This window comes from Sorex araneus, chromosome 4 (genome assembly GCF_027595985.1).
Source record: "Sorex araneus isolate mSorAra2 chromosome 4, mSorAra2.pri, whole genome shotgun sequence".
Taxonomy (NCBI): domain Eukaryota; kingdom Metazoa; phylum Chordata; class Mammalia; order Eulipotyphla; family Soricidae; genus Sorex; species Sorex araneus.
Window position 1 is genome coordinate 222,788,929 of NC_073305.1, and position 25,813 is coordinate 222,814,741.

The 25,813-nt window shown below is 56.3% G+C and overlaps 6 protein-coding genes across 7 annotated transcripts; all 6 read right to left on the reverse strand.

Moving 5' to 3' along the window:
• Positions 1 to 3,418: 3,418 nt before the first annotated feature.
• Positions 3,419 to 4,143, reverse strand: LOC129404240 (hemoglobin subunit theta-1-like). 2 transcript variants are annotated; one of them, XM_055135550.1, is made up of 3 exons: positions 3,981 to 4,143; positions 3,680 to 3,884; positions 3,420 to 3,601 (listed from the first exon to the last, which is right to left on the reverse strand). In XM_055135550.1, the coding sequence occupies exons 1-3, from the start codon at positions 4,073 to 4,075 to the stop codon at positions 3,473 to 3,475; spliced, it is 429 nt and encodes a 142-aa protein (XP_054991525.1). In that variant the 5' UTR covers positions 4,076 to 4,143; the 3' UTR covers positions 3,420 to 3,472. The 2 variants fall into 2 exon arrangements, with proteins under 2 accessions (XP_054991524.1, XP_054991525.1); XM_055135549.1 differs by having other exon boundaries at positions 3,419 to 3,884.
• Positions 4,144 to 5,883: 1,740 nt separating this feature from the next.
• On the reverse strand, positions 5,884 to 6,683 carry LOC101552878 (hemoglobin subunit alpha). Its single transcript, XM_004604223.2, has 3 exons — positions 6,524 to 6,683; positions 6,221 to 6,425; positions 5,884 to 6,089 (listed from the first exon to the last, which is right to left on the reverse strand). Exons 1-3 carry the CDS (start codon positions 6,616 to 6,618, stop codon positions 5,961 to 5,963), a joined length of 429 nt encoding a protein of 142 aa, XP_004604280.1. The 5' UTR covers positions 6,619 to 6,683; the 3' UTR covers positions 5,884 to 5,960.
• Positions 6,684 to 10,674: 3,991 nt separating this feature from the next.
• LOC101553142 (hemoglobin subunit alpha) lies at positions 10,675 to 11,474 on the reverse strand. The gene is made up of 3 exons (XM_004604224.2): positions 11,315 to 11,474; positions 11,012 to 11,216; positions 10,675 to 10,880 (listed from the first exon to the last, which is right to left on the reverse strand). Exons 1-3 carry the CDS (start codon positions 11,407 to 11,409, stop codon positions 10,752 to 10,754), a joined length of 429 nt encoding a protein of 142 aa, XP_004604281.1. The 5' UTR covers positions 11,410 to 11,474; the 3' UTR covers positions 10,675 to 10,751.
• Positions 11,475 to 13,431: 1,957 nt separating this feature from the next.
• HBM (hemoglobin subunit mu) lies at positions 13,432 to 14,120 on the reverse strand. The gene is made up of 3 exons (XM_004604225.2): positions 14,003 to 14,120; positions 13,673 to 13,877; positions 13,432 to 13,586 (listed from the first exon to the last, which is right to left on the reverse strand). The coding sequence occupies exons 1-3, from the start codon at positions 14,092 to 14,094 to the stop codon at positions 13,458 to 13,460; spliced, it is 426 nt and encodes a 141-aa protein (XP_004604282.2). The 5' UTR covers positions 14,095 to 14,120; the 3' UTR covers positions 13,432 to 13,457.
• Positions 14,121 to 14,618: 498 nt separating this feature from the next.
• On the reverse strand, positions 14,619 to 15,698 carry LOC101553667 (hemoglobin subunit zeta). Its single transcript, XM_004604226.2, has 3 exons — positions 15,577 to 15,698; positions 14,910 to 15,114; positions 14,619 to 14,812 (listed from the first exon to the last, which is right to left on the reverse strand). Exons 1-3 carry the CDS (start codon positions 15,669 to 15,671, stop codon positions 14,684 to 14,686), a joined length of 429 nt encoding a protein of 142 aa, XP_004604283.1. The 5' UTR covers positions 15,672 to 15,698; the 3' UTR covers positions 14,619 to 14,683.
• An 8,314-nt stretch (positions 15,699 to 24,012) lies between these two features.
• On the reverse strand, positions 24,013 to 25,044 carry LOC101553932 (hemoglobin subunit zeta). The gene is made up of 3 exons (XM_004604227.2): positions 24,923 to 25,044; positions 24,256 to 24,460; positions 24,013 to 24,158 (listed from the first exon to the last, which is right to left on the reverse strand). The coding sequence occupies exons 1-3, from the start codon at positions 25,015 to 25,017 to the stop codon at positions 24,030 to 24,032; spliced, it is 429 nt and encodes a 142-aa protein (XP_004604284.1). The 5' UTR covers positions 25,018 to 25,044; the 3' UTR covers positions 24,013 to 24,029.
• Positions 25,045 to 25,813: the final 769 nt, after the last annotated feature.

A 25,813-nucleotide genomic window follows, 5' to 3' on the forward strand; every position in this document is an offset into this window, starting at 1 on the left:
CAGGTTCAGTCAGCAGTGCTGCCCACAGTCCCTTGGCACTGCTGTTTGCGCAGTGTGAGAACCAAACCTGAACTGCCTGCTTTTGACTTCTGTTCAGTGAACACTGAACCTGCCTGGCTGGAGTGGCTGTGGATAGCTGTCCCCAGGGTGGGCTAAGTGGCTCGGCTCAACCTGTGCAGAGAGCACTGGGCTCCTGGGGAGAGGGTTGGGCCCAGCATTCTGTACTGGGGAGGGCTGCCATCGCTCAGCTTGTGCTGCACTGCCACTCCCTTTGTGGGCTGACTTGGGACCAGAGAAGGCCCATGGGCAGTTTCAGCGGACAGCCACAAGGTCCACTGAGAAGTGCTGACATGCCAGCCTGTGGCCTAAGACTCAGGAGGATGTGGGCTGCTAGTAGAAGCACAGTACCCCAACAACCTTGACCTATCTGAAAGCACCCTGTGGATGACTCTTGCCTTTAGCTGGCTCAGTGCTGGGAGCAGGGGACCTGGGGCTGGTCTGAAGGACTGAGTACTGTGGTAGGGATAGCAGGAGAGAGGGAGCAGCGTTCAGGGTCTGCAGAGCTAGGATCCTTGCCTTGTATGTGGCCAGCCTGGGTTCAGCCTCTGCCTGGCATTGCTATGGCCCCCTGGTTCTCAGCAGGAGTGAACCCTGAGCAAGGCCAGCACCCTCACCACTGTACTGTCTGAGGCGCCAAAGAGGGCTGAGATTTCCCAACCTACCCTTCATCCTGCCTCCCCACCTTCCACAGGCACTTCCAGGACTCCTGCTTGGGCGCAGTGCTCAGGTGACGGCCAATGGCCACTTGTGCACAGGCATTTGGCTGCCACCAGCTGTCTGAGGTCCTGGTCAAGCTGTGGAGAAGGACCAGCTGCCCCCATGACTTGTCCCTGGTCCTCAAACACCCTGTGGTGTGACCTAAACTCAGACATGCTCTTGCTCTTGAGTATTTTCCACACCCGGCTTCCTCTGCATCTGCTCCCTGTAGACTTGAACCTGAGCTGCCACCTCTTGTTTAGAGTTGACAAGTCATTATATAACAGTGGTTCAGTCTGTGGGTGGAATTACATGAAGGTCTTCTTAAGATTACACAAATTTGCTTTATTTATTTATTTATTTATTTATTTTTTGGCTCACACCTCAAGATGTTCAGGGGTTATTCCTGGTGGTGCTCAAGGGACATAACCAGATACTGGGGATCGAACCTGGGTCGTCTGTGTGCAAGGCAAACGCCGTACCCACTGTACTATTGCTCTGGCCCCAAGATCACACAAATTTTCTAAAGTGTACAGTACTGTTGTGTATATAATATTTTAGAATGTAACAATGCAGAAGAGCATTATTTCAAGACACCTTTGGCTGCCTGTCCCTCCTGTGGGGTCTTTCCATGAGCACAGCATCCGTGGACACAGGCTAGTCAACCCTGGTCTGGGCCCAGCCCCTCTCCCTATAAGGGTATATGACCCCTGTGGGTCAGTAGGGTGTTGTCTGCGCCTGGGAAGCTTCATCCTGCCCAGTCAGATCTCTGTCCTGCCAGTGAGAGAAAATCACCTTAAACTGAACTGCCTGAAACAAATTTTGTACATACTATCTCTGTACCCGCTTTGGTCCCCAAGCCCGCTAGAATGATCCTAGAGTGAAGAGTCAGTAGTAAAGCCCTGAGCATCACTGGGTGTGGTGCCCCCGCCCCTGCCCCAAGCTTGTCAGTCCCAAGGGTCAGGAGACAACTGCAGCCTCACTCTTCAGTCTTCTGGTCTTCAGACTGCATGGAGAAGCTCCTGCATGCTCACATGCCCACAGCAGAGGGCACCAGCCCTTGCCACAGGGCAGCCCATAACAGCTGGCTCCTTCAAAGCTAGCAAGGGAGACTGAGCTGATCATGAAAATACATGCCATCCCACTCTCGTGACCAACCTCTGGTGAAAGCATCTCCTCACCCCCACTAACATGATCATAAGAAAAGTTTGCCTTGCGTGTGGCCGACCCGGCTTTGATTCCCAGCATCACATATGGTCCACTGAGCACTGCCAGGAGTATTTCCTGAATGCAGAGCCAGGAGTAATCCCTGTACATCGCCGGGTGTGACCCAAAAAGAAAATAAAAATGTGGACCCTTTAAAAAAATGGGGGGCAGGGGCCGGAGCGATAGCATAGCGGGTAGGGCGTTTGCCTTGCATGCAGCCGACCCAGGTTCGATTCCCAGCATCCCATATGGTCCCCTGAGCACCGCCGGGGTAATTCCTGAGTGCAGAGCCAGGAGTGAGCCCTGTGCATCGCCGGGTGTGACCCAAAAAGCAAAAAAAAAAAAAAAAAATGGGGGGCAGAGCAGAACGAGTGGAATGAACAAGGGCCTTACCCACTGCACTGCTACCATTTCAGGAAGTCTCTAGTGGGACTTACGTGGGGAGAAACATGTTTGGTTAGGCCTTGAGTGAACTTCCCATCACACAGATACCAAAGTACCCCGGGGCCAGGGAGAGATAGGGCGGGGAGGGCGTTCGGGTTGTATGCAGCTGACCCTTACCTCTCGGAACCTCCCATAGTCCCAGAGCCCACTCAAGAAGTGACTCCTGGGGGCTGGAGTGATATAGCACGGCGGGTAGGGCGTTTGCCTTGCACGCGGCCGACTCGGGTTCAAATCCCAGCATCCCATATGGTACCCCGAGCACCGCCAGGGGTGATTCCTGAGTGCAGAGCCAGGAGTAACCCCTGTGCATTGCTGGGTGTGACCCAAAAAGCAAAAAAAAAAAAAAAAAAAGAAGTGACTCCTGAACCAGGAGCCCGTGGTAAGGCCTGAGCACGGCTGAATGTGCGCCTCCCCAGGAAAAGAAAAGGAAATGTGTCGGAGACGTAGTACAGCAGATAGAGCACTTGCCTTTCACGCTGCCGACCTGAGTTCGATTCCGGGCTCCCCACGTGGTCCCCCAACCCCCTAGAGTGATTCCTGGGCGCAGAATCTGGAGGAAGACAAACCAGGGCCTGCAGGGCCCCGCCCCGCCGCGAGGGGGCGCTGCCGGTTGTCTTCGGCCCGGCAGGGCGCGCGCGCGCGGACTCCGGGGGTCCCGCCCCGCCTTGCCGTCCGGCGCCCCCGAGGGTCCCGCCCCGCCCCGCCTCGCCGCCCCGCGTCCCCCGGGGTCCACCCTGCCCCACCGCCCGGTGACCCCGGGGTCCGCCCCACTCCGCCCCGCTGCGCAGCGCCCCCCAGGGTCCGCCCCGCCCCGCCGCCCGGTGATCCCGGGGTCCGCCCCATCCCGCCCCGCCGCCCGGCGCCCCCCCCCCCGTCTGCCCAGCCCGCCCCGCCGCCCGGCGCCCCCCCCCGTCTGCCCCGCCCGCCCCGCCGCCCGGCGCCCCCCCCACGTCTGCCCCGCCCGCCCCGCGCCCGGCGCCCCCCCCCCCCCGTCTGCCCCGCCCGCCCCGCATCCCCGCGCCTCGCAGCACAGACGGGCCGGCTGCACCTCCGCGTCTTTCTTTATTCAGCGGTAGCGGGAGAGCAGCGCCGCGAACACGCAGCCCAGGAACCGGTCGAGCGAGGCGTGCATGGCGGGGCTGAAGTCGCCGGGGTAGTGCCGGGCCAGGGTGACCAGCAGGCAGTGGCCCAGGAGCTGCGGGGAGAGGAGCCTTGGCGAGCGCCACTCCCCACGGGCCCCGGCGCCCGGGAGCGGCCCGCGCCCCGCGCCCACCTTGAAGTTGGCGGGGTCCACACGCAGCCGGCGCGCGTGCAGGTCGCCCAGCGAGGACAGCGCGCCGGGCAGGTCGTCCAGGCTGCCCACGGCCTCGGTCAGCGCGTCGGCCACCTTCTTGCCGTGGGCTTTGATCTGGGCGGAGCCGCGGCTCAGGTCCAGGTGCTGGAAGTAGGTCTTGGTGGAGGGGAAGACCGCGAAGGACCTGCGGGGGCGCCGGCCGGTGAGGGGTGTCGGCGGGCGGGGGCTGGGGAGGGGGCGCGGGCGGGCTGGGGGCGTGCGCGCGCGGGCCGGGCCGAACCTCTCCAGAGCCTCGGTCGTGTAGATGCCCAGGTTGTCACCCATCTTTCTCCACAGCGCGCGCACCGCCGCCCGGTCGGCCTCGGACAGAGCCATCGCCGCGCCACGCGCCCGGCGTCCCGCGCCCGGCGTCCCGCGCCCGGCGTCCCGCGTCCCGCGCCCCGCCCCGCCCCGCCCCGCCCCGCCCGGCGCCTGCGCCGCTCCGGCCGCCAGGGGGCGCGCGTGCATGTCCTGGTCCGTGCCGGCCTTGGACCTGACGAACCGCTCCTGCCTCCACGCCCCATTTCGCTGCTGTACGGAACCAAATGTTTACGCTGTATTATTAGCATTACATAACCGTACTTACACGCAGATTTGGGCATTGAACGGCAGTGTCTTTTTTCTGTTCTAGGGTCCTGTGAAAAGTAGATGTTTTGGGGGCCAGAGCCATAGTGCAGTGGGGAGGATCCTTGCCTTGTACCTAGTCCACGCGGGTTTGAGCCCCAGCACCGCCAAGAGTGATCCCTGGGGGCTGGAGCGATAGCACGCGGGTAGGGCGTTTACCAGGTTCAACTCCCAGCATCCCATCCGGTCCCCTGAGCACCGCCAGGAGTAATTCCTGAGTGTAAAACCAGGAGTAACCACTGTGCATTGCCAGGTGTGACTCGAGTGATCTCTGGGTTCAGAGCCAGGAATAAGCCCTGAGCACCGCCGGGTGTGGCTCAAAAACTAAAAAAGAAGCAGATGTTCTTTTAGGACAACAGACACAGAATAGTTGAAACCTCTAAGAACTCCTTCCACACCACTCACATCTTTTTAAAAATGTTCTAAAATCTATATTGAAGAGTTTACTATCTGAATTTACTATGTGAATTTACTGTTTTCATTTTGTTTTGGGTTCTTGGGCCACATCCAGAGTTACCCATGGGCTTCTCCCCGTTTTGTGTTCAGGGACCATATGTGGTGATCCACATTCAGGATCAATGTGCAAGGCAAGCATCTTAACCCCTGTATTCTGTCTCCTGAGTCATTGTGTTTTACTTGTTTATTGATTTTGTTTTGACATCTGTCTTCAAGGACTCTATCTTGTAGTTGTCAATATTTCATTGCTTTTTAGAACCGAGTCATATTTTATAGAGACCATATTTGTGCTTTCAACCACATATAGAAATTCAAGTTTATTCGGTGTTACTACTTAATTTCTCCTAGTAATGAAACCAGGCAGGTCTCCCTGAGAGCTTGTGCTGTGCCAACTTTCGTAGGACAGCCTCACAGCCTGAGGTGGGGACTGCATATTCCAGGAACATTTGGGGCCAGGGAAGAAAAAACACTTGCTCTCAGGAACTCTGGGCTGGGTTTAACATCTCTAGGGAAGGAAGCGCCTCAGATCCCATACTACTGGCCGAGGAGGTGCAGTCTGACTTAGGGCAAGGCTATGCAATCGGCTGATGCCAAGCTGGGCTCAGACCCCTGCCTCAAAGCCTTACTGTGATCGCCCCAAATGCTACTATGTCCACAGAGAACATTCTGAAGGTGACACCCGGTGGAAGGGGCTCTGGGAAAGGAATTGCCTGGCATCTGCAGACACTGCCAACACACCCCTCACTTCATCTAGATTTCCAGTGTATTTCTGCCACTAGATATAGGGGTGCTGGTCCAGATTTGCCCAGGAGGAGCCATGACACTGCCCCTTGCATGGGCTGGAGACTGGCGCTTCTAGTGCAAGGGTGAGCTTGAAAGGGTAAGTGTGAAGGGGCAAGGGTGCAAAGGGGTAAGTGATGAGACTGTCTCATCTGCCCATTCTCTTTTCCCTCTGCTCTCGCTGGGAACGGTCCCTGTCAGGCCCTAAAGGCCAGCAGAACCGGCCCCACCCCTCGCCCCCGTTCGACCCCAGAGAAGCCAGGCACACACACACAGACACGCACTGCAGCCCAATCAGGCTTTATTCAGATTCAGGAAGTGAGGGAGGCCCTGGGAAGGGGCACGGGTAGCCGGCTCCAGCTTAACGGTACTTGGAGGTCAGCACGGTGCTCACGGAGGCCAAGAACTTGTCCAGGGAGGCGTGGACGGCGGGAGTGAATTCCGAGGGGTGGTGGCTGGCCAGGGTCACCAGCAGGCAGTGGCTCAGGAGCTGCGGGGAAGAGGAGCGGGGTCAGCGGGGAGTGCCTGCGCCAGCGCCGGTCTCCGCCTCCGGGACCCCCTGCGCCCCTGCCCTCCCGCACCCTCCCCCCCCCGCCCCGCCACGCCGGTCAGCACGCCCACCTTGAAGTTGACAGGGTCCACACGCAGCTTGTGAGCGTGGAGGTCGCTCAGCGCGGACAGCGCGCCGGGCAGGTCGTCCAGGCTGCCCACGGCCTTGGTCAGCGCATCAGCCACCTTCTTGCCATGGCCTTTCACCTGGGCGGAGCCGGGGCTCAGGTCGAAGTGGGGGAAGTAGGTCTTGGTGGTGGGGAAGGACGCGAAAGTCCTGTGGGGAGAAAAGCGGGGCGGGGTGGATGGGATGGGCCGGCCCAAGGCGGTGCGGGGCCGGGCGCCCCCGAACCCCACTCCCGGCGGGGTCCTCACCTCTCCAGGGCCTCTGCGCCGTAGTTGCCGGCCTGGCCGCCGACCTTGTCCCAGGCGGCCTTGATGTTGGCCTTGTCGTTGGCGGAGAGCACCATGGTGGGTTTCTTCGGAGTCTGCTTTGCGACCGGAATGTGCGAGCGGCGGTGCGGGCGGCTTTTATGCGCGGGCAGCCGGGGGCGCGCCCGCGCGGGCCGCGCTCATTGGCTGGCGCGGGCTGGGCGTGCGCGGGGCCGGGCGCGGGGGGCGGAGGCCGGACCCCTCCGAGTGCTCCCCACGCAGCCGGCTGCAGGCAGGGCCGGTCGTGTCGGTTTGTCCGCAGGGACGCGCCCCCCCGAAGGCCCCCGCGTATCCATGTGCATCCCTGGTCTTCCCGGAGGCGCCCGCCGCGCGCCCAGGCTCGCGCCTCTGGGACCCGTTGGCCTTGGACAGAACCCAGGCAAGAGCTGCGGCTGTGCGGGAAAGGCCGAATTCAGGGCACAGCGCGAGGGGCAAGTCCCCCTGTCCCTCCCACACTCCCAACCTCATCCCCTTGGGCCTCTTCCCCTGGCGCTCACACGTCCCAAAGCCAGACCGTGACCGATTCGGGAGGGTAGTATGCGGGACTGGCTGTGGCGCGGTGGCTCCTTCAACCAGGACCAGCCTGGACTGGCCAGCCCAGAGACGCCTGTTTCGGACGGTGTGAGGGCTCCACTCTACCTCACCCCAGGGACTGGGGGTTATTACACACAACCCGGGCTCCCCTAGTTGTCCCAGGGCAGCAGACTAGAAAGTACCGCAGCCGCCCTGTGCCTCTGTGTTAGGGCAGAAATATGAACCATCATGAAAGGAGTCCCAAGCCAAGAAAGGCAAGGGGTGCACGTAGGTGCTCTCAGGGAGGGGTGGAGAGTGAGGCCAGGAATGGGAAGGGGCTGTAATTCCACTCAGCACAGTTTCCTTACTGGTGACAAGTGGGGTGAAGAGAGGACTGACAGGGCAGGACATTAGAATTTAGGGAGCAGAGGAATCCAGGGAACTATGTCCTTTTCTGAGACTAAAGAGAAAGATGGGGGCTGGAGCCATAGTGCAGCAGGTAGGGCTCTTGCCTTGCACACAGCTACCTCGTTTGGTCCCGGGAATCCCATATGGTCCCCCACATCTGCCAGGAGTGGTTCCTGAGTGCAAAGCCAGGAGTAACCTCTAAGCATCACCGGTGTGATCCAAAAAAGGAGAGAGAGAGAGAGAGAGAGAGAGAGAGAGAGAGAAGAGAGAGAGAGAGAGAAAGATGGGGGGCAGCATCCTTCAACTCCCCCTTTTCATCTTCTGAATTTTCCCCAGGCATGACCCCTTGTCTAGAGGGAGTGACTGTAAAGGTGACCCAGACAGAGAAGCGCCAGAATGGGTCAAGGCTCTGTCCTGTCTCCCTGGTTCTGCCTCTGGGCTTCTCTCTACCCGGGCATTCTCATAAGTTCTGCTGCCCTCTAACTCAGCCCCTTTCCTGAGCCTGCCCTGAGCCTCAGACCCCATCTGACTCTGAAGGAAAAGAGCAAAGAACATCTGGATTCTTGAGGCATAAGATACCCCAAGTCGGGCAATCCTCCTGCTGCATCAGGCCCCAGTCCCTTGGCTGCTGATCCTTTTGAAGTCACACTGGGAGACGCACCTCAGCCAAGGTGCACATTATTTCTCTAGGGGCCACATTCAGTAGTGCCCAGGAAATAAGGGGCACTATGCTAGTGGGTTGGAGCTCAGGGGTCACTTCCATTGGTATTGGGGCGCACATGGTGCCTTCCACATAATGGGGATGTCCTTGACCACTTGAGCCATCTCTCCAGCCTTCATGCCTCGCATTATTGGTATGGGAAGAGTTTTGACGCGTGTAGAAGGGGAAAGAATGACTTACGAAAATAATAACAGGTAACAAATAGTAAAATAACAGAAATAAAGAAATGACAATCCGTGAAATGGAAGCAACTGGATTGAACTGGCTGGAAGAGAATAAGGAGGCAGTTCTATGAGAGTTGGGGCTGCAGGCAAATATTGGTGGTCTGATGATATTTTTTTGAAGGGGCCACACACCCAGTGGTGCTGGGAGGCACCCCTAGGCTCAGTCAGGCACAGGGCCAGGGTGGGGCAGCAGTGCTCAGTTGATACCACACCCAGGGGTGCGTCAGGCCAGGTGGTATGATGCTGTATATTTTTTAAATTATTTGTTTAATGTTGGGGGGGGTCACAATCAGCATTCTTGGGAGACATGTGGGGTCAAGAATCAAACCAAGGATCTTGAACATATAAAGATACATATTCTATCAGTTTAACCACATCCTCTGCCCCAGTATGATCATATTTTTTGAGAGAGGGGCCATATCCAGGAGTGCTCAGGGCTTACTCCTGGCTCTGTGCTCAGGAATCACTCCTGAGGGGGCTGGAGGACCATATGGGTATTCAGGGAGGGAATGAGCCTGGGAGTCAGCCATGAGCAAGACAGGTGCCCTGCCCACTGTACTATCTCTCCAGTCCTCATGATATTCTTTACCAAAAAAATTGTGTGGTCAGAGATATCACTGTTTTCACCCAGCACAGGATAGGAGCCAATAAGTTAAAAAGATGTGTATGTGAGAACGAGAGGAGAGATAAAGCGAGCATGAATTTCAGTTTATTTCCCAATGATTTTTATTTTGTGGAGTGGGGGGTGGGCTCCCAACTGGTGCCACCCTGGCTTAACCCTGGTGGTTAAGTGTGAGGCTCTGAGGATGTGGTACAGCTCAAGTCTGGTGGGCTTGACAGTCTATGGATTGTCAAAGGCTGCGTCCAGTCCAAGGGCTGATTCCAGTCCCCAGCGATGCTTAGGGAGCTTGGGGTGCCATTAGTTACCTGGGGTCAGCTACAAGCAGGGCATGCTCCTTAGCCCTCCTTTGTTTTTCTATGTTTGGGCCACACCTGATGGTGCTCAGGTGTGCACCATCACTCCTGGTAGTATTTGGGGGACCATATGGAGTGCCAGGAGGAATGGTCAGCTGCATGCAACCTCTCTTGGCCTGTGTTTTTCTATTTCTAAGTAAAAATGAATTGGTTATAGAGCAGAGGAAAAGTGGCTCGTGAAGAAAGCACAGTTGCCAGCTACTCAGAGTCTTGCACCCAAACAGGAGTAGTGACCCAACTCACATCCTCCCCAAACATTTATTTACTGCCCTGGAGATGAATGTCCTTGGGATATAAGTGTGAGCCACCTGCTCATTCCATGGGAGGCGGGGAGGTTGGCTGCGGGGGAAACAGGGGCTTGGGCCTGGCCTGAGTCTGTGCAGGCAGTGCTGGGAGACCCTGCCCCCCACTGCAGAGTGGGGATGCAGAGCTGGGGGAGGCAGGAGGTGCACACACAGGATTATGATCTGTGCTGTGGGAACGAGACCACCTCCAACATACTGGCCTCTGCCCTTTCTCATCTTCCAGCTGACAGCTGGGTCCCCAGGGAATGCTGGGGCTTGGAGCCTGCTCCACCACTTCATCCTCTGTTCGTGGGGCTGGAGCAATAGTACAATGGGGGAGGCACTTGCCTTAAATGCCGCCAACCTGGGTTAGATCACTGACATCCCATATGGTCCCCAAGCACCATCAGTAGTGATTCATGAGTGCAGAACCAGGAGTAACCCCTAGCACCTTGGGGTTTGGCCAAATATAAAAGGAGAGGGACTCAGAGAAGGCTCTGTGGTCTGTTCTGCTTTCTTGTTTTTCTTTCTTCCCCCATATTATTTTCCATTTGTGGTTATTTGGGAGGTTGCACCGGTGGTGCTGGGACTTTGTACTCTGAGATTGCTCCTGAGGCCACAGGGACCAAGCTTCTTACATGCAAAACTCTCCAGCCCTTGGCCATCTCTACTTCGTGGATTAATCTGCACTGGATTACTTTAAAGGGTTCTAGTCAGAAACTTCAGAAGAGGGTCCCCTAACTGTCAACTAGCGGCACCATTGGTAGTATTCCCTTCCCGGGGCTACAGCCCAGGTCACTAATTTCCCGCGCACGTCACCCCCTGCACTGCGAGTGGGTGTCTGCCCGCTGTTCCCAGGCAGTGGCGGGGTGAGAGGAGACTGTCTCATCCGCCCACTCCCCTTTCCCTCTGCTCCCCACGCCCCCGTTCGACCCCAGAGAAGCCAGGCACATACACACAGACACGCACTGCAGCCCAGTCAGGCTTTATTCAGATTCAGGAAGTGAGGGAGGCCCTGGGAAGGGGCACGGGTAGCCGGCTCCAGCTTAACGGTACTTGGAGGTCAGCACGGTGCTCACGGAGGCCAAGAACTTGTCCAGGGAGGCGTGGACGGCGGGAGTGAATTCCGAGGGGTGGTGGCTGGCCAGGGTCACCAGCAGGCAGTGGCTCAGGAGCTGCGGGGAAGAGGAGCGGGGTCAGCGGGGAGTGCCTGCGCCAGCGCCGGTCTCCGCCTCCGGGACCCCCTGCGCCCCTGCCCTCCCGCACCCTCCCCCCCCCGCCCCGCCACGCCGGTCAGCACGCCCACCTTGAAGTTGACAGGGTCCACACGCAGCTTGTGAGCGTGGAGGTCGCTCAGCGCGGACAGCGCGCCGGGCAGGTCGTCCAGGCTGCCCACGGCCTTGGTCAGCGCATCAGCCACCTTCTTGCCATGGCCTTTCACCTGGGCGGAGCCGGGGCTCAGGTCGAAGTGGGGGAAGTAGGTCTTGGTGGTGGGGAAGGACGCGAAAGTCCTGTGGGGAGAAAAGCGGGGCGGGGTGGATGGGATGGGCCGGCCCAAGGCGGTGCGGGGCCGGGCGCCCCCGAACCCCACTCCCGGCGGGGTCCTCACCTCTCCAGGGCCTCTGCGCCGTAGTTGCCGGCCTGGCCGCCGACCTTGTCCCAGGCGGCCTTGATGTTGGCCTTGTCGTTGGCGGAGAGCACCATGGTGGGTTTCTTCGGAGTCTGCTTTGCGACCGGAATGTGCGAGCGGCGGTGCGGGCGGCTTTTATGCGCGGGCAGCCGGGGGCGCGCCCGCGCGGGCCGCGCTCATTGGCTGGAGGAGCTTGGGATGGGCGGCTCCTCGTCACTCCGGAATTTGGGCTGTGGGTCCAGCAGTGCCTTAGGGTCCTCTGGCTCTGCGGCTGCGATTATCTCATTATCTTGCTCTGCGTTTGTGCTGGCTGCTTTGGGGGCGGGGCGGCTCCCGAGTGTGGATAGGTAGAATTGGGATACACAGGTTTTTGTTTTTGTTTTTTTTCTTTTTGGTTCACACCTGGCTCTGCACTCAGGAATTACTCCTGGCGGTGCAGGGGACTATATGGGATGCTGGGAATTGAACCCGGGTCGGCCGCGTGCAAGGCAAACGCCCTACCCGCTGTGCTATTGCTCCAGCCCCAGGATACACGGTTTTGAGGTGAAAAAAGCTTCTTAGCATCGAAGCTTGCTTAGGATCAAGAACCCTAAAGAGTCAATGTTGACAATCCTGGGGCTGGAGCGATAGCACAGCGGGTAGGGCATTTGGCTTGCACGCGGCTGACCTGGGTTCGATTCCCAGCATCCCATATGGTCCCCTGAGCGCCGCCAGGGGTAATTTCTGAGTGCAGAGCCAAGAGTAACCCCTGTGCATCACCGGGTGTGACCCAAAAAGAAAAACAAAACAAACAAACAAAATGTTGACAATCCTCCAAGCCTTTCTGCTTCAACAGCCAGAGGTGTCAGCTCCCAGGGACAGTCTGCAAGGGGAGAAACCAGGCCAGAAACCCCAGCATTTATTCTGACTCACACCCATTCTACCAGATCCTTCAGTAAGTTCCTAACATAATGGACTAACAGCCTAGAAGACCCCTCATTTAGAGTTGAGGAGCTCCCAGCTCTCATCATTATCCTCCCAGCCCTGTTTTCCTTTTCCACAAAGGTTTTGGGGCTGCTACCAAGATTCATGTCTACGGGGCAGGAGTGATAGTACAGCAGGGACGGCTTTTGCCTTGCATCTGACTGACCAGGTTAAATCTCTGGCAACCTGAAAGGACCCCGGGCACCTCTAGGAGTAATTTTGAGCTCAGAGCCAGGAGTAACCCCTGAGTGTTGCCTGTGTGGCCTCCAAACAAAAACAAACAGATGAGCAGTGCCTTGGCCAGGGACCCTCTAAACACTCCCCATTGTTGAGGCTGAGGGTTGGGTAGGAAAGGGCCTGTGTCATCACTGCAAGTTATGTCAAAGAGCCAGGGAGGTTGGGGTCCTCCCTCTTCTTGGATGGCTGTTCCCCACCCTCCATGCGGGAGACCAGGAAGGGCTGAGGTGGTGCAGGATAGAGAATGTCAGCAGCTGACCATCTGGAGGGGGGATGCGGATGTGTTACTTGGGGCAACCTTCTGAGGCTCAAAGAGCCCAGGGCTCCTCCTGTGCTCCACCTCAGAAAGGGTTCTGGCCTGGGTGTGCTCTCGTCTCTGCAGAAGTGGCTGGGAGCTGGAGGGATGGTGCAGGGCTTTGCCTATGACTGACCAAATCTGGCCCACCAAGTATCACTAGGAGTGACTATGGAGAACAGAGCCAGGAGTAGCCTCTGAGACCCAGAAACCAAAAATAAGCAATAGAAAAGACGTTTTGTATGAGAAGGGCTACTGGAGGATGAGTGAGTGCTGCCCGCATCCATATGCTTTGAGAGTGCATGGGCCAGGGTCACCAGGTGTGAGGGAGGCCCAAGACCGAAGCCCCACTCCGCCCCACCCAGGAGGGCAACTGTTATTCACATGTTGGGGTGTCCACACTTGCCCAGACCTGGGACTGTCAGCCTGGGAACCAGACGTATTCTGTTTGAGGAACTCCCTGCCTGGCCCTAGTCTGCAGAGGTTCGTGTCCTTTGTGTGATTCGGGACCTGAGTTCCTCTGCCCAGCACCTGTGACATCACCCACCCACAGCAAAGAGACCACGCACTAGCTAGGTCCAATGTTTCTTTATTGACATGCCCGGACCAACAGCTAGCAGGTGCGACTCAGCGGTACTTCTCTGTCAGCACCACCGCCAAGGCGGTCAGGAACTTGTCCCACGCCGCGTGCATCTCCACTGTGAACTCGTCCTGCAGGTGTGAGGCCAGCACCACCTGGAAACACTGCATCAGCAGCTGTAGGAGAGAAGCGGTGGCAGGGGTCTGCAAGGGCCAGCGCCCCCGCGGCCTCCGCCCGAGTCTGCCCTGCAAACACTGCTCACCGGGAAGTTGGCGGGGTCTACGCGGAGTACTTGCGCGTGCAGGTCCGCGAGGGGACTCAGGGCGGCGCGCAGGTTGTCTAGGTACTGCACGGCCACTCCCACCGCACGGAGCATGTTCTGCCCGTGGCTCAGCAGCAGCGTCTCATCAGGACAGGTTCCCAGGTGCTGAAAGTAGATCTTGGTGCTGGGGTATACCGTGAAGAGCCTGCGAAACGGGTCGGCCGCTTGAAGTCTGACCAGCGCTTGCCCAGATCAGGCCCGCCCCCCATTCAGGCCCGCTGGGGTTCCGCCCCTCGACCGATCCGGATCCGGAGACCCCGCCCCACGCACCTTAGCAGCAGCTCAGCCCCGATGGACGCCTCGTGGCCGGCCAGGAGATCCCAGACGCGTGCGATGTGCGCGCGCTCCTGGGCGCTGAGCATGGCGCAGGCGTGGCGAACACTAGGGGCCGCGCCCGTCGCCGCCGCGGCCGCCTTATAGTGTGTCGTCCGCGCCCCGCCCGCCTTATCTGCGGCGGGAACGCGAGGACCCTCGGTTTCACCGCGACGCGTCGCGCGTGGTCCCGCACCCGTGGTGTGTGTGAGCGGGAAACCTCCGGGGCTGGCACCAACCCAGGCAGCTGCGTGCCGCCGGCGCTGGGCACTCCCAGAAGGCGAGTCACTGCTTGGCCACCCTGATGGGACCAGGACAGGAAAGGAGAACACCACGAGGGAGAATTGGGAAGCTCAGCGCCAACCCAGCCCTCCTCCACAAGGGGCTGCTTGGTTCCTGAGGTCCGAAAAAAGTACCTTGGGTGGACTGTCGGCCACCCACGACTCAGCGTCAAACGCTTCCCAGCGAACGGCCCTTCTATCCCTCACCATATCCGTTCCTCCCTCCCAGCACTGACAACGCAGCACGCAGATGCTCCAGCCGCATCCGTTTATTGGGGTGAATGGGAGGGACAAAGAGAGGGCATGAGGGAGTGGGGACAGGTGGCGGCGGTGCGCGGGGTCCTCCGGGCGGCGGCGCTCAGCGGTACTTCTCGGTCAGGACGGAAGACACGACGGTCAGGAACTTGTCCCAGGCAGCGTGGGTGTCGGCCGAGAAGTCGGCCGGGAAGTGCGATGCCAGGGTCACCAGCAGACAGTGTGACAGGAGCTGCGGGCGGAGGCGGCTCAGTGCGCGCGCCGGGGACGGGAGGAGGAGGGAGGAGGGGCGAGGGTGGGTGCGCGCAGACCCCGCCCACCGCGCGCACCTTGAAGTTGACCGGGTCCACGCGCAGGACGTAGGCGTGCAGCTCGCTCAGCTTGGCCAGCGCGCTGGGGATGTTGTCGATGCTCTTGACCGCGTCGCCCACGGCGGCCACCACCTTGGAGCCGTGCGCGCGCAGCTGCGCCGAGCCCGCGTGCAGGTCGAAGTGCGGGAAGTAGGTCTTGGTCTGCGGGTAGCTGGTGAAGAGCCTGCGGGGCGCGGCGCGCGTCGGAGGGGGCTCGGACCCGCAGTCCGCGCGCCCCCTGCTCCGCACGCGCTGGGGGCGAATCATCTCACGCTGAGGTCAACCACATGGAACCAAACACCGAGCTTCACTCCCATTCATCCGCTCACTCGTCCACTCACACTCACTCATTCTCACATTCACTCACTCACTCACTCCATGTGTCACTCACACACTCACTCACTCGTTCATTCACTCACTCATACATTCACTTGTCCAGTAATTCGACAGATTTGTGGAGGCCTGAGCGCTGAGTCCTGAGACTGGGACACAGACATGCGCACACACACGCACACAGAGTCCTACGGACAGCTGCCCTTCCAGCCCCCCTGCCCACCACTGGTCGTCCTGTTGTCCTCTGTCTCTCTCACTGACCCTCTGGCTGACACACACTGACTCGCTGTCCCTTCCCGGTTCCTGGCCTCACCTCTCCAGGGCCTCAGTGCCGATGACATCCGCCTGTGTGGAGATCTTGCCCCACATGGACAGGATGATGGTCCTCTCGGCCTTGGTCAGCGACATGGTGGCAGTTGAGTTGAGTTTGGAGTGTTCGGGATGGCTCTTCTGGTGCTCAGTCTCCAGGTCCCCCTTTTATACCTGGGTTGGGGGCCCAGCCTTGCCATTGGTCAGGAGAGGGTGGGGTCTCTTATCAGCCCCAGTGGACAGTGGCAGCCTGGGCCCCAGGGGACTGCTGGGCTGGGGAGGGGGGCTATCATGCTCCCTTCCCAGATAGTCACAGTCAAGCCCAGGCTTGAGGGAGATAGGGGCCCAGTCCTGGATCAAAGTGTCCACAATCAGTCTGGCTTGTGCTTGGCCTGTGCAATGACTGTCCTTTTAGCTGTCCTCTGAAAAAACATGGACGCTGAGCTTGCCTGCTCTGTTGCTCACTCCCCTTAAACTTTCCCTCTCCATATGCTTGCTCAAAGAGGCAGAGTGAGAATGTGACGGGAAGTCATCTCAGCATCAGAGACTCTGTCTCTTCTGTGAGACCCCATTCTTACCTCCATGAGCTTTTTCCCCACCCACAGCATTAAATATCTCTTTATTATTTTTTATTTTTCCATGATACATCCTGCAGTTTTTAGGTGTCATTACTGGTACTATTCTGGAATCTTGTGATGCTGGATCAAACCTGGGTCTCTGTATGCAAAGAATGTGCTCCAGTCCGATAAGTCATCTTCCTGGTCCTGCTACATATATATGTATACATATACATATGTGTATGTAATTTTGTTTGTTTTAGGGTCACCCTCTCAATGATGCTCAGGGCTTAGTTCTGAATCTAGAACTCAGGACTCAGGAATTACTCTTTTTTTTTTTTTTTTTGCTTTTCAGTTCATACCCAGTGATGCACAGGGGTTACTCCTGGCTCTGCACTCAGGAATTACTCCTGGCGGTGCTCAGGGGACCATATGGGATGCTGGGAATCGAACCTGGCTTGGCCGCATGCAAGGTAAATGCCCTACCCTCTGTGCTACTACTCCAGCCCCTCAGGAATTACTCTTGGTAGTGCTCAGGGGGCCATATGGGATGCAGGGGATCGAACCCGGGTCAGCCGCATGCAAAATAAGCACCTTACCCACTGTACTATCTCTCTAGCTACAGTAAATATTTTCTTAGTTAACTCATGTGTATTGTTCACCTGCCCCCTTTTCTTTGCCAGTTGGTGGTTGTTTGTTACATACATATATGACTGTGGTGCTCACAGGGACCCACATCTGGCATGGTATTCACATGCTCTCCCATGCTTGCTGGTACTTGCATACTTAGCAGTGGTGCTCACACAGCTCACCTTTTGATTGCTCTTACCTGGATTCCATGTAATTGGAAATATCTGTACCCAGGGCAAGGGGTGGTCTACAAGCAGCATATCTGTTCAGAGCATGTGGATGGCACTGGTGATGAATTTGTGATCTCATGTATGCAAGGCAGATGCTTTAGTCCTGAACCGTTTCTCAGTCCTGTGTTATTCTTGACATAATATGCCGTTGCACACTTATAAGACTGGAGTGTAATATAAACATGACTTTTTTTTTTGCTTGGTACCAGGCTGGCATTGTTCCGGAGCTACTCCTGGCACATTGCTTGGGTCTTAATCCCAGTGTGATACTCGAGGGACCCTGTTCTGTTAAGGATGGAAGCAGGGGCTTCTGCACTCAGTGCTTCAAGTCATTTCACAAGGGAAAGTTTGAGGCTTAGTTGAAGCTTATTTCCATGTCAGCGTCTGGATTTTACACACTGGGGAAAGTGTTCAGGTTCCAGGCTACAGAGGACATTACTCAAGCGGGAGCCTTCAGCAGAGTGGAAGGATAACAGGCTGAGCCTGCCTTGGCAGGGTGGGGTGAGTGCATGACGGAGACTGAGACACCATTAACTCTATCTGGACTAGAACTTAATTCTTGGGGCATCAACTATGAGTGCCCCCTCTCAAGATAGGGGTGGTGGTGGTCCTGAGCTCTCCCCTTTCTAGGCAGGAGTTGAGGTAACCCGGGCTCCTAGAAGTTCTGGCAGAAGCAGGGAGGGCTACAGACAAGGACCCATGTCGGCCCAAGGGTACAGGTTGCGAGGAGTCTGAGGGTCTCAGATAAGGGCCCCAGCCCCTACAGAGGTCTCCTTGTAGGGATAGGCTTGGGCCTGTCCTCCATCCAGCCTCAGTCCCATATGGGCATGCCTTGGTTAGGAGGTTTTCACTCTTCAGCCCATAGCTTTAAACCATTCTTTCCTTCTCCTGAAGAGTCTTTATTTTTTTTGCTTTTGGGATCGCACCCAGTGATGCTCAGGGGTTCCTCCTGGCTCTGCACTCAGGAATCACTCCTGGCGGTGCTCGGGGATCATATGGGATGCTGGGAATCGAACCCCAGTTGACCACATTAAAGGCAAATGCCCTACCCACTGTGCTATTGCTCCAGCCCTAATTCTCCTGGAGAGTCTTAAGTTCTGTCCCCACAAAACTGTGCTTTAAAAAATTTCTGGGGTCGTAGAGATAGTACAGTGGGTAGTCCTGGGTTCAATCCCTGACATCCCATATGGTCCCCTGAGCACCACCAAGAGTCAGTCCTGAGCATTGTCAGGTGCAGTCCCCAAACATTTCTTTCCCCATCTCCTTCCTTTGTTGTTTCAGTTTCCAGGTTGCACTCAGCACAGAGCAGTGCCAGGGATTTCCTGATCTTTGTGAGGCCGGTCCTTTAGTTGAAAGCATTGCTTCTGAACGTGTCTTGACTCAGTTCCTCTGGTCCTCTGAGCCTGCCCTGCTCTCTGCGTCTTTTGCTTCAGTCTGTGCCCTGGGATCTCTGATGTGTATCCACAGGCTCTTCCCTGTGCTCAGCTGCCACAGCTGTAGGGGCCTCAGATGAAGCCCGCAGTGTCTATCTCTCCCCCCATGCCTGCTCCTGGCCCATCTTCTCCCCTCTTGCTATACACTTGAACTTAATGTGGTGTTCATAACTGGGCTTGCAACCTTTAGTTAGTCCTAACTAAAGGTTGCAAGCCCAGTTAGGTAGTCCTGGGTTCAATCCCTGACATCCCATATGGTCCCCTGAGCACCACCAAGAGCACTCCCATAATGCTCAGTGCCAGGACGGAGCTGGGGCTCCCACATGCGGAAACATGTGCTCACCAGGGTCTCACGTCTTTGTTACAGAGCTCTCATACACTCCTGGCTGCGGGTGCCAGAGACTATGTGCACAGTCGTGGTGCTGGAGGCAGAAACCTCAGAGCTGTTGGAGGCGCTCTTGACCGCTCATGTGGGTGGGCTGGGAAGTGAACTCTGAACTCAGGAGTTTTTTGGTTTGTTTGTTTTTGGCCATATCTAGTAATTCTCAGGGGTTACTCCTGGCTCTGCATTCAGGAATCACCTGACAGTGCTCGGGGGACCATGTGGGATTTTGGGCATCGAACCCAGGTTGGTTGTGTGCAAGAGAAATGCCTTACCTGCTGTACTATCTCTCCAGCCCCTCAAGTCATGAGTTTAAATGAATCACATTTGGGGCTGGAGAGATAGTACAGCAGGTAGGGCATTTGCCTTGCATGCGGCTGACCCGGGTTCAATTCCCAGCATCCCATATGGTCCCCTGAGCACCGCCAGGAGTGGTTCCTGAGTGCAGAGCCAGGAATAACCCCTGTGCATCGCCAGGTGTGACCCAAAAAAAAAGCAAAAACAAAACAAAACTAAATGAATCACATTTAAGTAAGTGCTTTTTTCTCTGTTGTTTTTTTTTTGGAGCCACATCCTGGTGATCAGGGTTTACTCCTGGTTCTGTGCTCAGGGATCATTCCTGGCAGTGCTCAGGGGACCATATTGGGCACCCAGGATCAAACCGGTGTTGGCCACATGCAAGGCATGTGCCTGGGCTGGAGTGATAGCACAACGGGTAGGGTGTTTGCCTTGCAAGTGGCCGACCTGGGTTCAATCCCCAGCATCCTATATGGTCCCTTGAGCACTGCCAGGAGTGATTGCTGAGTGCAAAGCCAGGAGTAAACCCTGAGCATCACCAGGTGTGACCTAAAAAGCAAAAAAAAAAAAAAAAAAAAAAAAAAGCAAGGCACTGCCTTACCTCTTGTACCATCTGGCTCCAACGTCACAGCCCCATCCCCTTGGTCTAGTTCTCCCAGTCCTCCTCCTCTGCGCTCAAGCCAGTGGCTAAGTGTGTGCTCTCCCCTCTCCCCCGTAAACCTGCCAGTGAAGGAGAGTAGTGAAAATCTGAGGGGCCTCCTGCACTCTCCTGCTTCCTACCTGCGTTCTCCTGCTTCCTACCGGCCTGACTCTCCTTCCTCACCCTGTCCCCATCAACCCTATCTGAACTTCTCCTGCAGGGTCCTTACTTAAATAACAAGTGTCACCTTATTAATAGGCTTACAGGTGCTACCCCATTGGTCATCATCACTATTAATTTAGTTTTGGGCCATGCCCACTGGTGCTTGGGGCTGATTCTGGTGCAGTGCTCATGGACACTCCCATAATGCTCAGTGCCAGGACGGAGCTGGGGCTCCCACATGCGGAAACTGAATTTCAACCCTATGAGCCCCCTCCTTGGCCCTTTAGCCACCCTATTGAACTTGAATTCCCCTGGGCTGGTGGGCCTGTCTGCCTTAGCCTGCACACTGAGATGAGCACTGGTCTTGGAGCACTAGCAATGCTGGTTAGTTCCTGCCTGATGTGAGCAAGAAGACTGCCGAGGTTCTTCTGAACCAAGCAGGACCGCTATCGTGGCAACATGGGAAATAAATATTAAGGACCAGGGAGAGAGCTCGAGGGGCAGGGAAGAACACGCACGCTGGGGGCCTGACTCTGACCCTGTGTCACTCCCTAGCACTGGGGTGAGGGGTCTTGGTCTCAGTGCCACTGGGCCCAAGCATTGCCAGGAGTGGCTCTTCTCAAAAAGTAATAAAATAAAATAGTGCAACCACCGTGGGGAAAGTTTGTTGTTCCCTTGATTCTTTCTTAATGTTTTGTTTGGGAGCTTCCCCGGCAGTGCTGGTGTCTCCAGAACTGTACTCCCTTTTGCTCAGGACTTCGTTCTGTCCCGGGGTCACACCTGGGGCCCTGGGTATGGCAGGCCTGTGCTCTAGCCATTTGTGTTATTATCATGGCTTCTTTCTTCAATAATTTAAACAAAGTTGGGGGCCAGAGCGATAGTACAGCGGGTAGAGTGCTTGCCTTGCTTGTGGAAAACCTGGATTCAATCCCTGGCATCCCATATGGTCCCCTGGGTACTGTCAGGAGTAATTCCTGAGTGACAAGCCAGGAGTAACCCCCTGAGCATTACTGGATGTGACCTCCTCCCAAAAACTAATTAAACAAAATTACCAGAAGATTTGTCAGTTCTACTCACCAACATTAAATAAAAACAGGAAACCATAGAACATTTTTTTTGTCTGTTTTGGGGCCATACCCACCAGAGCTCAGGGCACTACTTCCTGCACGGTGCTCGAGAATCCCTCCTGGAGGTACTCAGAGGACCATTCGGTTCCAGAGACTGAAGCTGGGATTCCTGCATGAAAAGTATGTTCTCCAGTCCTCAAGTCATTTCCTTGGCTCCATAGAACAAAAATCTGTACAAGGATATTCATAAAGCAGGAAAAATGCATTCACAAAGCAGAAAAGCAAGAAAAGATCCTCCCTGCCCTCATCTCCCAAAAAACCCTGAAAAACATTAAAAAACACACACACACAAGTCTATCAATGGATGAATGGGTAAACAGCATGTGACATATACATGCTCTGTGGAATGTAATTCAGCATAGGAGGAATTCTGGAATAGTCTATGACTTAGATCAACCTTGAAAACATTATGCTAAGTGAGATATGCTAATTCAGACACAAAGGTCTGCAAAGTTCTGATTCCATTTGTATATAGCTTTTGAAATAGTTAAGTCCAGAGACAGAAAGTTGGGGGACCAGAGAGTTACTGTAGTGGGTAAGGCACTTGCCTTGCACATAGCTGAGCCTGGTTCAGTCCCCAGTACCTTATCCAGTCCCCCCCAAGCCTGCCAGGAGTGATTCCTGAGCAGAAAGCCAGGAGTACACACAGCTGGGCGTAGCCCAAAAACAAAAATGGGGGGCAGAGAGAGAGAGAGAGACAGAGACAGAGACAGAGAGAGAGAGAGAGAAAGGAAGGGAGGGAGGAAGGGAGGGCCCAGAGGAACAGTGCAGGAATATAAAGACTGCCTTGCAAGCATATGGTTTCAAGTTCAGATCCTGGGGTCACAGCCTATGCTGGTATGCTGGCCAGGACCCTGGCAACTTCACAGCTGAAGCCCCAGCTGCCCTGACTGCAATCCTCAATGCCTGCCAGCTGCACCCAGCCTGATGTGTGGAAGCCCCACACAGGATTGTGATCATTGGCAAACTCACGATTAGGTGTGAGAGCCATGACCAGGAAGTGCAGCCCCTGGACAGCGTGTGTGTGAACATGGCATAACTCCTGAGTAGCACTATAAACAGAATGTGGTGAGTGCCTCAGCCAGAGGGATCACCCGTGCAAAATTTCTAGCTAGAGGAGAGCACTGCCACCGAGTGTGTGAGCAGCACTGCGGTCAGCCCTGTGAGCACTGCATCACAGCTGATGTGTGTGTGTGTGTGTGTGTGTGTGTGTGTGTGAATCCTGCTTATCTTGGCAACTTCCAGAATTATAAATCAACATAGTTACACCAAAAAGAAAGTGACTCAGTAGGAGCTAAGAAGTAAGGGGTATAGAGGTATAGGAGTTTCTCTTTGGGATGATGGAAAAACTCCAGAGTTGGATAAAGGTGACGGTTACAACATTGTGATTGCACTAAACTTCTCTGAACTGTTTGCTTTAAGAGAGGATGGTGGAGGCTGGAGGCCAAGCTCAATGTCTAGTGCACATACTTCCTATGCAGGAAGCCCAGGTTTGATCCTGGGCACTGCAAGGTCCCCCAGCACTGCCAGGAGTAGCCCCTAGACAATGTGTTGGGTGTGGCTTCTGAACAAACAACAACAACAAATAAAATTAATTGGTGAGCTTATTTTTTGCCTAAGGACTACAATAAGCATAGGTGAGCATGTGAGTCTTTTTGAATTAATATGTTTGAGTTTTGCACGGTGAAGATGCGCCAGGCTGTCTTCACCAGGGCCTCCTTGGAGGAGGGTGGGTTGAGTCTCCCTCCCCACCCAAGCAGAGCCCTGGCAGCTGAAAACCTCCAGAACTCAGCCGCAGCCATGCTCAAGGCCACTCTCCACACGCTTGGACAAGCCTCACCCATGAAGGAAGCGGCAGAGAACCCAGGTATGCGGGACCCATGGCTGAGAACTCCAAACCTGCTAGAATCAGGACTGGGCCTCCTCCACCGAGATCCCCAGTTTTCCAGTAGCTTGGCAGTCACACCCACAAACTGCCCACCAGCGCCATGTAATCTCATCAACGGCCAAGATTCAGAGACTATAAAACAAAGCTCCTGGAAGAGAGCGATGCAGAATCTCTCACGGCAGAGCCTGACAAGCTACCCGTGGTGTATTCAATATGCCAAAAACAGTAACAATAATGGTCCTCATTCCTCTGACCCTGAATGCAACAGGGATGAATGGAGACATTACTGGCGCCCGCTGGATCAAATTAATGAACAACAGGAGGACAGTGATACAGTGATTTTTTTTTTTGCCATACCCAGTAAGCTCAGGGCTTACTCTTGGCTCTGTGCTCGGATCATTCCTGGCAGTGCTTAGGGTGCCAGGGTGGAACCCAGGTTGGCCGTGTCAACGCAGACACCCTCTGCTGTCCTACCACTCTGGCTCCCCTAATCACATTTTTATGTGTTTGCTTTCATTATACAAAATAGCATACTTGCAGGGCTGGTTCGATCCTGGCACTGCTCCTGATCTCTAACAACAGCTGGAAGTGATCCCTGGACATCCCAGGTGTGGACCCCCCACCCCCCACATAGCATAAGTGCAGACCTTATGCTGGTATCAGCTCTCAGAGCCAAGTAGCCCCTTGTGGTGAGTTGGCTTGTTTGGGTTGTTGGTTAGTAGAAGGCGACCAAGCCAATGAACAAAAGTTCCTGCGCCAGGGTCACGCACAAAGGACAGACGCGGGTGGATTCCCCGCAGCGCCAGGACCAGCTCTGAACACCACCACAGGCCGAGGGTTGCCTTCAGCCTCGCTTCGCGCTGGGGCCCCAGCCCCCCTGGTCAGGTCACAGGGGTTAGCCGCCGCCTTCGCTCATGTCCTGCACGCCCACCCTGAGGTCCACCCACGCCTCTGTCGTCCGCGGGGCGACGCAGCGACCTCAGAGACCAGATTGATTCAGTTGATTCGTTTATTGGGGCGTCACCGGGAGCGGGTGGGGGTTAGGGCGGGATGAGGGACCCGAAGCGCCGACGGGTGGCGGCGGTGCGCGGGGTCCTCCGGGCGGCGGCGCTCAGCGGTACTTCTCGGTCAGGACGGAAGACACGACGGTCAGGAACTTGTCCCAGGCAGCGTGGGTGTCGGCCGAGAAGTCGGCCGGGAAGTGCGATGCCAGGGTCACCAGCAGACAGTGTGACAGGAGCTGCGGGCGGAGGCGGCTCAGTGCGCGCGCCGGGGACGGGAGGAGGAGGGAGGAGGGGCGAGGGTGGGTGCGCGCAGACCCCGCCCACCGCGCGCACCTTGAAGTTGACCGGGTCCACGCGCAGGACGTAGGCGTGCAGCTCGCTCAGCTTGGCCAGCGCGCTGGGGATGTTGTCGATGCTCTTGACCGCGTCGCCCACGGCGGCCACCACCTTGGAGCCGTGCGCGCGCAGCTGCGCCGAGCCCGCGTGCAGGTCGAAGTGCGGGAAGTAGGTCTTGGTCTGCGGGTAGCTGGTGAAGAGCCTGCGGGGCGCGGCGCGCGTCGGAGGGGGCTCGGACCCGCAGTCCGCGCGCCCCCTGCTCCGCACGCGCTGGGGGCGAATCATCTCACGCTGAGGTCAACCACATGGAACCAAACACCGAGCTTCACTCCCATTCATCCGCTCACTCGTCCACTCACACTCACTCATTCTCACATTCACTCACTCACTCACTCCATGTGTCACTCACACACTCACTCACTCGTTCATTCACTCACTCATACATTCACTTGTCCAGTAATTCGACAGATTTGTGGAGGCCTGAGCGCTGAGTCCTGAGACTGGGACACAGACATGCGCACACACACGCACACAGAGTCCTACGGACAGCTGCCCTTCCAGCCCCCCTGCCCACCACTGGTCGTCCTGTTGTCCTCTGTCTCTCTCACTGACCCTCTGGCTGACACACACTGACTCGCTGTCCCTTCCCGGTTCCTGGCCTCACCTCTCCAGGGCCTCAGTGCCGATGACATCCGCCTGTGTGGAGATCTTGCCCCACATGGACAGGATGATGGTCCTCTCGGCCTTGGTCAGCGACATGGTGGCAGTTGAGTTGAGTTTGGAGTGTTCGGGATGGCTCTTCTGGTGCTCAGTCTCCAGGTCCCCCTTTTATACCTGGGTTGGGGGCCCAGCCTTGCCATTGGTCAGGAGAGGGTGGGGTCTCTTATCAGCCCCAGTGGACAGTGGCAGCCTGGGCCCCAGGGGACTGCTGGGCTGGGGAGGGGGGGCTATCATGCTCTTTTCCCAGATGGGCCTAGAGGGGTGTTGGCCACAGCCTGACCACAATGCAGGAGAGATAGGGCCCTGGCCAGTCTGGGGCCCTGAACGAGTGCAGTCCAGCTAGTGCCAATCTTGTTTATTTCTGAATCCCACAGTGAGCAAAGGTGAAAGAGCTGGTTCCTCCCACTCCTCCAGGGTGTAATGTGCCTATATCTCTGCACTGAGGGATGGGATCCTCCTGACCATAATAATGTTTGTATTCCCCCTTCTGATCTGTGACTCCCCCAGTTTCTGCAGAGATGGCAACATTTCCCATCCGTGCACCAGAAGTGTCCTGTTCCCAGTCCTGAGAAGCTGGAGAAGGCTGAAGGTCCAGAAAGAAAACTCTAATGTCACCTGCTCTTAGAGGTCATGGTATTGCTCACCCTAGTTGGGCAAATGCTAATAGTACCCTAAATTTTATTTGCAACACGTAGCAAAGAGGACTTTTATGAGTGTGCAGCTCTGTGAATGCTGACATGTGTACAGATTTTTCTAACTGCACTGCAGCTGTGATATGAAGCACTGCTCCTACCCCACTCACCTGGTGCAGTCCTATCTTCTTTCACATTTAAGC

What these genes read in the sequence shown, in the direction of transcription:
- LOC129404240 (XM_055135549.1), bottom strand. Translation starts at nt 4,075, where the DNA reads ATGGCTCTGTCCGAGGCCGACCGGGCGGCGGTGCGCGCGCTGTGGAGA. An exon ending in ACGACCGAGGCTCTGGAGAG is followed by an intron (nt 3,885 to 3,980) that starts GTTCGGCCCGGC and finishes GCGCCCCCGCAG; the next exon opens with GTCCTTCGCGGTCTTCCCCT.
- LOC101552878 (XM_004604223.2), bottom strand. Translation starts at nt 6,618, where the DNA reads ATGGTGCTCTCCGCCAACGACAAGGCCAACATCAAGGCCGCCTGGGAC. An exon ending in GGCGCAGAGGCCCTGGAGAG is followed by an intron (nt 6,426 to 6,523) that starts GTGAGGACCCCG and finishes TTCTCCCCACAG; the next exon opens with GACTTTCGCGTCCTTCCCCA. An exon ending in TGGACCCTGTCAACTTCAAG is followed by an intron (nt 6,090 to 6,220) that starts GTGGGCGTGCTG and finishes TCTTCCCCGCAG; the next exon opens with CTCCTGAGCCACTGCCTGCT.
- LOC101553142 (XM_004604224.2), bottom strand. Translation starts at nt 11,409, where the DNA reads ATGGTGCTCTCCGCCAACGACAAGGCCAACATCAAGGCCGCCTGGGAC. An exon ending in GGCGCAGAGGCCCTGGAGAG is followed by an intron (nt 11,217 to 11,314) that starts GTGAGGACCCCG and finishes TTCTCCCCACAG; the next exon opens with GACTTTCGCGTCCTTCCCCA. An exon ending in TGGACCCTGTCAACTTCAAG is followed by an intron (nt 10,881 to 11,011) that starts GTGGGCGTGCTG and finishes TCTTCCCCGCAG; the next exon opens with CTCCTGAGCCACTGCCTGCT.
- HBM (XM_004604225.2), bottom strand. Translation starts at nt 14,094, where the DNA reads ATGCTCAGCGCCCAGGAGCGCGCGCACATCGCACGCGTCTGGGATCTC. An exon ending in GGGGCTGAGCTGCTGCTAAG is followed by an intron (nt 13,878 to 14,002) that starts GTGCGTGGGGCG and finishes CCCGTTTCGCAG; the next exon opens with GCTCTTCACGGTATACCCCA. An exon ending in TAGACCCCGCCAACTTCCCG is followed by an intron (nt 13,587 to 13,672) that starts GTGAGCAGTGTT and finishes TCTCTCCTACAG; the next exon opens with CTGCTGATGCAGTGTTTCCA.
- LOC101553667 (XM_004604226.2), bottom strand. Translation starts at nt 15,671, where the DNA reads ATGTCGCTGACCAAGGCCGAGAGGACCATCATCCTGTCCATGTGGGGC. An exon ending in GGCACTGAGGCCCTGGAGAG is followed by an intron (nt 15,115 to 15,576) that starts GTGAGGCCAGGA and finishes CGCGCCCCGCAG; the next exon opens with GCTCTTCACCAGCTACCCGC. An exon ending in TGGACCCGGTCAACTTCAAG is followed by an intron (nt 14,813 to 14,909) that starts GTGCGCGCGGTG and finishes CTCCGCCCGCAG; the next exon opens with CTCCTGTCACACTGTCTGCT.
- LOC101553932 (XM_004604227.2), bottom strand. Translation starts at nt 25,017, where the DNA reads ATGTCGCTGACCAAGGCCGAGAGGACCATCATCCTGTCCATGTGGGGC. An exon ending in GGCACTGAGGCCCTGGAGAG is followed by an intron (nt 24,461 to 24,922) that starts GTGAGGCCAGGA and finishes CGCGCCCCGCAG; the next exon opens with GCTCTTCACCAGCTACCCGC. An exon ending in TGGACCCGGTCAACTTCAAG is followed by an intron (nt 24,159 to 24,255) that starts GTGCGCGCGGTG and finishes CTCCGCCCGCAG; the next exon opens with CTCCTGTCACACTGTCTGCT.